Below are 10017 nucleotides of genomic sequence, written 5' to 3' on the forward strand. Positions count from 1 at the left end.
GATTGGTTGAAAAGTAATCCTCAATCGTCAATTACAATCGCCAATCGCTAGTGTGATTACGGCTTAAGGCCGGAATCAGACTGTGCATTGAAGATTGAGATTAAAGTTTAAAGATTGAAATTTCACCAATGAGAACAAAGAAATTTTGGTTCCTTTTGTTCTGATTGGTCTAACCTCAATCTTTCAATTTTCAATCTCATTCTTCAATGCGTAGTCTGATTCCGGCCTAAGGATGTCGGTCTTTAATAGTATCTCGTCGGTGGCTGCGTTCAGCAGACTCAGCAGTTTTGCAACCGTTTCATGATTCGTCGCGCTGATTGGATTATACTTTTAGATTTAAAGGAATAGTCCTATCTCAGTGAAGAATCACAAAACGGTTGCAAAACTGTTCAGTCTGCTGAACGCAGCCATTGGTCCCACATCACCGACATAACCTAATCGAAGTAAATGGCGTAGGCTGCTTTCCATTTGATGACACAAATCGACACAAGTCGACACAAATGTCGTTCTATCCTTCTTGATATTCAGAGAGTGACAAAGATAGAACGACACTTGTGTCGATTTGTGTCGACTGTGTCTCCTAAAAGGAAAGCAGCCGTAAACATCCAGAATGCGCATGAGTCGTAATAAAAGTTGTTATCCCCATCTGGTGTTTTCGGTGACATACCTTGGTCACGCCAAACTCAAGAAATGAATGGAAGTGTCAGAGGGCTGGGGATGACGATATCGATGATATCGACCAATATCGACGAGGCAAAATCGGTCGAAATGTGCAACTCGACTGCAGGCCTGATTTAATTGGTCAAAATTCAAAAGAATTTAAATAAATTTAAGCATCCTGTGCGGCTTAGTTGCACAAAAGTATCTTGACATAATAGAATGATTGAAATAGAAATGGCATTTTATCAAATCCTTGAAATTTGTTCGTGTTATCAAAAAAATAAATTATTTCGTTGAGAGACGTTATTTGTAAAGATATTCAGACTGGACTTTTAAAAATCAAAATTTCAACTTTTCAAAAAAATTTAAGTATCAAGATTTTATTCAATTTCAATTTAAAATTGTATACCAAACAATTATTTATATTCACGTATAGTCACTCAAAAAAGTTTATAATCGCTATAAGCACTATTACAAACGAACAATAAATAGGATAAATTACGCGCAATGGAGTAATATATATCTTGCGGTCCATTTATTAAAAATATGCAGTAACTTCACATCGTGTATTCCATTACTTTCAGTTACAGTAGAATATGACACAATAATATAATGTAATATTGTTCTCTATCTACGCAGGCTGTCCTCGAGACGCTTCTATAGCATATAACTTTCAAAATATATAATGTACGTTATCCTGTGTTCATCGTTTACAAAAGACTAGATTTATTCTCTTTAGACATTTTTCGGTATAATTTCGATTTTCTAACTAGAATCATGGACTTCCCTCCTAATTGTAAGATATTTCTTATTCTTTTGGTCGGTTATTCGTAAATGTGCCGCAAACTCTTGCGGAAATTTGCATCGGGAATTATTTACGATATATGGCACACCACGCCTTGGCGCGTCTCATACTCATATGGCTTACGTGGTACAGAGATTTTTATTAAGTGAAGAGTCGTATTTGCAATGTAATATAAACACGGAACACAGTGTCAATCGCGATAATAAATTCACATAGAGTGCACAGGCTACACACTACATAGTGGTTTTACAATTTTTTTTATTTGTATCAAGGATCTTTGGATATCACTCAAAACAAGATCGATTTCAAAATAAAAAAATCAGCAAGTGAGAGAGAGAGAGAGAGAGAGAGAGAGAGAGAGAGAGAGAGAGAGAGAGAGAGAGAGAGCATATGCGAAGCATACGAGTGCGTAACTATAATATGCCCAGTTCATATTCATAGTTCATTTTTATCACATCGACTTAATTAATGTCCTAAGACGTTAATACACGCTCTCTATGATTGATTCGTAACATTTTCAGACTGTACTTAAGACAATCTTAAATATAAGAATCGACTATGAATACTGGCTTATATATATAGGTATAATTTTAAAGTTTCTCAAATGTAATTTTTTACGAGAATCTCTTCGAAAACATGAACAAAGATCAGTACTACCATTGCGAATATTTGCTCCAAAATTTATACACAAAGATCCTTAATCGCATGAAACGTGTTGCATTGTATGTTGAAGACGACAAACTAAATTATATATAAATGACAAGAGAGCTTTTAACCACAGCGCAAACTTTTGCAACCTCGCTAATGTGAAATATCGAAAATTAATTTGATCTTTCGTATACATATACATATTTAATGAAAATAATATCAGGCTCAATATGTACGGGATGTTGCAAAATTACACGTGAAATGCGAATTTATTATAATTGGCAAGATAATTGTCAAACTTTTTGTCTCGATTTTAATATTTTTCACTCGTAATAGATGCTGTTTTTATGAATATTAAAAAAAAATTTTCATTTAATTTTATTCTTAACCTCTTTCTATTCAAATACATTTAAAGACTATAACTTAAATTATAAAAAAAATTACCTAATCACACAACACAATTGCTTTTATCTTTTCGTTTTTGTATAATAATATATAATTATTTTTTGGAAAACTTTAATGCACTTGAAAATATATGATATGTATTGAAAAGATAAAAAGAAACTAATACTTGTTACATGTATCAATTTTTGTGAAGAAAAAAACGATGTATAAAAAACGAAATATTAGCTGTTAAATATTCTGCATTTTGATACAAATATTCCACGGACTTATTTTGTGATTTCCTACGACAAGTTGATTTCCCTCTCCCTCACTCCCCCATTCTCTCTCTCTCTCTCTCTCTCTCTCTCTCTCTCTCTCTCTCTCTCTCTCTCTCTCTCACGCACGCGATAAATACAATTCTACTACAATAGTTAATTAAATTCCGCATCGATCTTGCTTAAAAAAATGACGATAAAATCCGAATCGCTTTTGTGTTTGGATATATATAATCAGCAACTAAAATATTGCAACACTTTTTTTCAAATTGTTTTCGGAATACAGCTTACTCACAGAGTGATTGGTTCTTACTTATGAATCCATAAATAAAAACCAATCGCTCGTAAACAGGCTGTATTCTAAATTTATCGAAAACAAAGTGTTGTGTGTGTGTGTGTGCAACCTTTTAGTTGCGACTGTATATGCAAAAGTGAATCAAGCATGATCGTATACGTTCAAATCGAGCACGTTAATTTTCAGATTACTGTGTACAGACACCACACAATACACAACACATTGTGCATTGTTGCAATTTTTTTGTGATTTATTTTAGGATCAAAAAAATCTAAACATATATAATATCTTTCGCACAAGTACCAAACAAATGGTTTAATATGCTCTAATAGAGAAGAACTGCCTACATTTTTTTTTATAATGCATCGTACGTATCACATAAATGCAATGTATTAACTAGACTCAAACGACGAACACGATTTTTCTCTTAGCTTAACAAGGGCACGGTTAATGCGAAACGTCCTGATGATTGTTATTTAAGCGTTATTTTCTCTTTGTAGAAGAGAGGAAGATAAAAAGAGATAGGTGTAGTATTAATAGTATATAGTATATAGAGTGTAAAAGAATTTCATTAGTAAAATATATATAACAAAGTTAGTACGTGTCAGCATTAATCAGTTAATGTTCGATTAAAGACATCAATCAACATCTTATTAATCAACTATTAGAAATATTTTACCTCGGAGTGTCCGACAGAAATGTGAATACTACATGATTTGTTATTGTTTGAAAAAAACAGATTGGACGCCTCGCAAGAATCTGATTCTGGCACGATGATTGATAATTATCTTCGATTATAATATGTGTACATGTGTGTTTGTGTGTGAGCCGATTACATCGGATTTGTCAAAAATTTGTAACTATTTTAAATCTGTATATGTGTTGTGTGCTTTCTCGCATTGACTACTCATCGGAAAAAAAGGGTTTCCACTAAACCCTTAAAAAATAGATTAATATCTAATGATATTTCTTTCATTTCTGAGAGATTACAGAATTTTTATTTCAATTTAACGCTTCAAAAACGATATCATTTAAAGATCTGTTTAGCTAATTTATAACAGCTATTACAGCCGGCAATGTATCTTATTGTTAGATAAAATTTTTGCTGGATGATACTAGAATTATCAAGTTTATTCAATCGCTAAATATTCCTTATTAACTATTTTACCTTTTCATCATCATCGTCGTCATCATTATCATCATCATCATCATCATCATCATCATCATCATCATCATCATCATTATCATCATTATCATCAGCATTATTATTAATCTCTGAGAGAGGCTTTGACTTTTCTTTTTTGTACTGATCTACTGCATTAAGCATTTTGGGAAGACTTTTCGGTCTATAAATTTTATGTCTCTTGATTTTCCTTCTCAGTAACAGTAAATATAAAAATATATTGATGGAGAAATATTATTTATATATTCTACATGTATAAATAATATTCCTCCATCATTACATTCTTAATTCTTGTGACATTACTCATTAAATAAAATAATGTCATTAAATGCGTAGTGAATGTATAATATGTAAGTATTTACTTGAATAATGAGCGACACGAATAACAAGTGATAAGAAATGGCATACTCTACACTAGCACATATATATTTTAGTATAGATTCAAATTTCTTACATTCTACATAGATTTATAAGTATGTCGCTTTAATCATAAATTGAAACACATCATTATAGAAAAACGATAAATTTATAGTATAATATAAGAAAAGTAAATATAATTTAACTACCGGTTTTGTAAAAACATTCAAAAGATACAACGAGGTAATACATGTATATATTAAATCCATAATTCGCATACACATATAGTAACCAATAAGTTACTGTAAAAAATAATATCGAACTTTTATTCAGATCATCCAGTTTTTTCTACTAAGGAATCGATATCAAATTGGCACTTGTTCAGCTTGGAATACCATTATTTTTTGCTTTAATGCTGTGAATTCCGATGCGTGGTCAACCGAGAATATTCATCGCGCGCGTCGATGTAAAATACGATCAAGCATTTTCTTTAAATTGCGTTTGCGTGACGCATTTTCCTCGTCTTTTTGTATTTCACGATAATAGAAACTCTTTACGATATTATACATACGTGTCCCTAAATATATACAGCAACTACAGGTGGCAGCAAATCGCACGTTCTGAACCGCTTCAAACGTCTATTCTTTCATTTATTTTTTCTTTTGTTATTAAATCACTTAATTATGTTGAACACAATGATATCGAAACGTTCTTAATCATATCGCTTATATTAAGACTTTGAATTGCGGTACTAATTAGTTGGAGACTGTTCATTGTATTCTGACGAGTCAAGTGGAATGCATAAACTGAGTGTTGAGATAGCACAAATAATTATTTTACGAAATTTGAAAGGATCTTGTCTCAAATAACTTAATTTTCTCTCTTTCTCTAGCATAAAAATTTGTCATAATACAGTAATTGTTGTACAATTAAAAAGGGAATAGTTATATGTATATTGACGTAAATATTAGCAAGTCAAAGTAAAATAAAGATAAGTAGAGGACACAATTTTTTTCATAAGACGTTCATTTTCAATCGTCAAGAAAATTGAATATAAAAAATGTCTCTTCAGTGACCTTTGATGTTTATATTTATTTCTAAAATCGTCTCTTTTTACTACGAATTATAAGACAAGAGATATACATATACGTTTTTTAAAAGCTATCAAAACAAGAGTACCTGTTATAATTTGTCGAAAAATATTTTACAAAATATCACGATTGTGGAAGAAGCAGAATGGATTTTTGTCTCGGCAGTGATTTATTAGGCTTATTTTCCATTTAATGTATTCGTTATAAATTTTGTATATCGTAATTAGGATTTTCACGTATAATTTATCCAGATGCCAGTGATTTTCTTTCATCAATTTCTCGTCATTTTTCTTTCTGTTTTTTTCAATTTACTTCGTGTAACAGCGAATACGTTCCTTGTATACAGTAAAATACGTGTTACTTTATAAATATTTATATCTATGGAAACGATTGAACTTTGTTTACTGAAATCTCAATTCCTTTTAGTAAATAAAAATATACACGTGGTATATATCTTTTACACTGTGTAATTGTCGCGTCACTTTATGCATTCCAGTAGCAAGCAGTCGCATTTGCATTACAATCTTAATCACTTCTATCCTTAGGCACGGCCACGGGCAGTGCTTCTTTTCACAAATTTCGAAAACGATCAATATTTATAATTGGAACAATAAAATATATTAGAACTTTGGGAGGATTGTCGCGATTTTTGTGTTGTGTGTGAATGTAATTTTCATGTAACCAATTTGTAATTCAAAATTGCGTTAATCGCTCGTCCCTCAAGTCACGATTACATCGATATCACATTAATCAAATATAACATTATCGATGCATACGTATGGTATCGTGTTTAAAATAAAGAACGTACGAATACGACGCGAACAAGTAGACTGGATTTATTTGGGCGATAAGGGATAAAAAAAGCATGTTTGCGCAACGCTGCTTCGAGTGGACTTGAGGTAGAGCAAAATTCGGGAAAGAAGAAAAAGCGAAGAGTGTGTTGTCGATAGATGACAGAGTAGCAGAGAAACCTTTGGCAGTATAGATTTTGCCCTTTTTTTAAATCTGTTCCAAATTTATTCATCTAGTCGCCGTCCTTGGATTCACATCACTTGGCATTACTTTGCGCCTGGTATTTTTCCTAATACCTACACATAGAACAACATCAGTTACATTAACGGATTGCAATTGTCCGTTAACACTTAAACGTACAACAAGCATCGTTTTAAGTCACGCGTTTGCCACGTATTCCGTCCTATTTACTACACCGAATATAAGAGACAAAAAGGAAAAAAATGAATTTTTAGTACTTGACTTTAGAACATACTTTGGAAAGATCTACCCCAGTCAGCGCTTGTACAGCTGGAGGTACTTGCCCAACAAGACGCGTAAGTTCTCCACTGGTCGCATCGCTTCCGCCAAGAAGTACAATTTCTTCCGTTCTCGCTAACGGTGCTGCGACTTCGGCTGCAATCTGTACAAAAAAAAAAAAAAGAAAAAACGTTATTATTATAATACTAATTTATGCATTAATACTACAATATGTAAACGTAATGCATAACACATCGTTCACCTTCGGCAAGGCATTCAGAGTGATGTTAAGTATCGCCGCATCGCCGTATTTTTTATAAACTGCTGCTTTCATTCGCATGCGTTCGGCCTCCGATATACCGACAGCTTCTAGAGCGTGAGCCTCGGCCTCTCCGATCAATCGAATTTTCTCAGCTTCGGCTTTTGCTGCGCTTACAGTTTGAGTTCTGTAAATAAATGGTATTGAAACAAGTTACGTCAAACAAAAATTATAAATTACATCTCCTGTTTCGCGAAAATTTTACCTTTTTCCCTCGGCAATTCGTCCCATTTTATAAAATTCAGCTTCAGCTGGTAAACGCACTGTGCTCTGGAGCTCATGTTCCTTTCGACGGACCTCTTGTTCCTCGACTTCGATTTGCTTGCGCCTTTCCACGACTTCTATCTGTATTTCCTCGTTTCGTATCCGCTGTTTTATTTTTGCTGCTTGAAGCTCATAAGCTAATTGAGCCTCGGCTTTCTGAAAAAGTAGAATAAAGTATACATATACGTAAACACTTTGAGAATGACTTTGTTGGAAATATTGATCACTCGCGTATTTCACAAAGAATAAACTTACCGCTGTATTTACTTCTTGATCGAAATTAGCCTTCTGCAATTGGTAGAGTCTCGCGTTGTCCTCTATCTTCGTGTCGGTATTATATTTTATGTCCATCGCCGATTTTTCGCATTCCGCTTCCTATCGTAAAGCAACGAAAAAAATTATAAAATTGCGTTAACAAGTCGCAAACTCTACAAAACGTCCTGTTAGCGATATTATCTCTTTCTACAAGTTGAAATCGATTTTCTCTTCCAACGTGAATGAAACGTAAAAAAAGGTCGCTATTTTACTGCATAACTGCATTCGTATTCCTCACTTCCATTCTCTCTCTCTCTCTCTCTCTCTCTCTCTCTCTCACTCAGTCACTCCAAGCTTATTGAAAAATATTTTTAATTAGACATTATAATTATACCGTGAATATAAATGTAATCTTAGAAATTTATCATTTTTGTATACAGCGACATATATCGTATAAGCCAAAACATACCCTAATACCGGCATCTCGATTTGCTTCGGCGACGCCTACATCAGCGTCTCGTTTAACAGCCGCTGTTTGGGCTTTGCCGAGCGATGTTAAATATTGAACCTCGTCGTAAACATCCTTTATTGTGAACGAGAGAATCTCGATACCCATGCGACCGACATCTGGTGCGGCAACTTCTCGTACAAGAGCCGCAAATTGATCTCGATCCTTATAAACTTCCTCCACGGAAAGTGTTCCTAAGAAAAAGCATTATTTCCTTCCAACGATTTTATCAGAAGAGTAGTTTTAATCAATTTGACGGAGCCAATTATTTATTTTTCGCGCAATTATTTAATTTTCTTGTTGTGAATTAAATATATGAGAAAAATTTTTTTCATATCTTACAAATTACGTTATAGGTACACCCAAAAAATAGAAGTGTTTATATAATTCTCATTGTGTTGGTGTTAACATTAATACCAATATGATGTGGATTTAGCATCATATAGATGGGTTTTTAATCCACAGCAGTATTTTCTAGAATGTACACATTACAGACATTACATTATTAATCGTCTAATTATTCTAATATTAATCTGAAAGCTCTACATAGAATAGGAGCGTCAAAACACACAATTGTGTAAATTAAAATGTTTTTATATTACAATACGTGGCCTGTTAATTGTTTATGAAAAGGTGCTAATTATCCACATCGACCGAGAGATTGTTTCCAGAAAAAAAAAACAGTGTACCATAATTTGCTTAATTATAAAATAAAACGTACCCAAAATAGCTCGAAGGTGACCCTCTAAGGTGGACAGGATCGTGGACTTAATCTCGTGAACACTCTTTCCAAGAAACTGTTCACTGGCAGTGTGCAACAATTCGTCGGCTTTCATGATTTTGCATTGTGCCACTCCAGTGACCGTCAACGGTACTCCCTGTGCCGTTTCCACACTCTCGCATACAGGGTTCAGAGTCATCACCTCTAACGATAACCGCTGTACGTCGGTTACGAACCACCAGGTAAACGCGTATCCACCCACGATGGTCCTCTTCCTCATGGAGCCGCAGCATCCTCCTATGGAACGCAAAGATAATTCGTATGAGTGTTATTAATTCTTGCGAGAGAATTTACTTGCAATATGTATAACTTTCAATAAAATATCGTTGAGATTTTATCAATATTCGAGTTTTATTATTATCGGAATCTTATTATGCCTTGGAATTCTGTTTGCAGAAATTAATTATTTTTTATGAACAATTGTCGAGAAGAAGGAAATATTATCGGTATCTACATTGAAATAAATCAATCTTACGCACCAGTTAAGATTACACTGAGAAAAAAGTTTTGTTGATATATGACCAACAAAAAGTTTTTCGTTGTCCTAACCAAAATTTGGTTACTCTAACCAAATTTTTGGTTAGGACAACAAAGTTTTTGTTAAAATATGTGACTAACAAAAACTTTTATGTTATTCTAACAAAAAATTTTGTTAGCATAATTAAATTTTGGTTAGGACAACGAAAAATTTTTTGTTGGTCATATATCAACAAAACTTTTTTCTGAGTGTATGTAAATATGAAACCGGAATTTACCGGAATTACAATAGATGGCCATAGCTGTCAATGTAGTTGCCGTCAGACCGCGTCATTGACGCCATTTCCTTGTTCTGACATCTGACAAAGATTTTCAACTGACAACAATACAAGTTTCATACAACAGTATAGTTTGTAATAGCGTTGAACATGTCGAATTTTGTGCCTGGAAACTACGATTTGCGG

General features: G+C 33.4%; 1 protein-coding gene across 1 annotated transcript; it reads right to left on the minus strand.

Annotated features, from left to right (window-relative positions):
- Positions 1-5738: 5738 nt before the first annotated feature.
- On the minus strand, positions 5739-9309 carry Flo2 (flotillin-2). The gene is made up of 7 exons (XM_018511991.1): positions 9017-9309; positions 8257-8489; positions 7788-7907; positions 7474-7688; positions 7212-7395; positions 6966-7112; positions 5739-6786 (listed from the first exon to the last, which is right to left on the minus strand). Exons 1-7 carry the CDS (start codon positions 9294-9296, stop codon positions 6757-6759), a joined length of 1209 nt encoding a protein of 402 aa, XP_018367493.1. The 5' UTR covers positions 9297-9309; the 3' UTR covers positions 5739-6756.
- Positions 9310-10017: the final 708 nt, after the last annotated feature.

Source organism: Trachymyrmex cornetzi, unplaced genomic scaffold, assembly GCF_001594075.2.
Source record: "Trachymyrmex cornetzi isolate Tcor2-1 unplaced genomic scaffold, Tcor1.1 scaffold390, whole genome shotgun sequence".
Taxonomy (NCBI): domain Eukaryota; kingdom Metazoa; phylum Arthropoda; class Insecta; order Hymenoptera; family Formicidae; genus Trachymyrmex; species Trachymyrmex cornetzi.

Coding starts and splice junctions, on each gene's coding strand:
- Flo2 (XM_018511991.1), bottom strand. CDS start 9,296: ATGAGGAAGAGGACCATCGTGGGTGGATACGCGTTTACCTGGTGGTTC. Junction 7,396..7,473: donor CGAATTGCCGAGGGAAAAAG/GTAAAATTTTCG, acceptor ATTTATTTACAG/AACTCAAACTGTAAGCGCAG. Junction 6,787..6,965: donor CTGGGGTAGATCTTTCCAAA/GTATGTTCTAAA, acceptor TTCTATGTGTAG/GTATTAGGAAAAATACCAGG.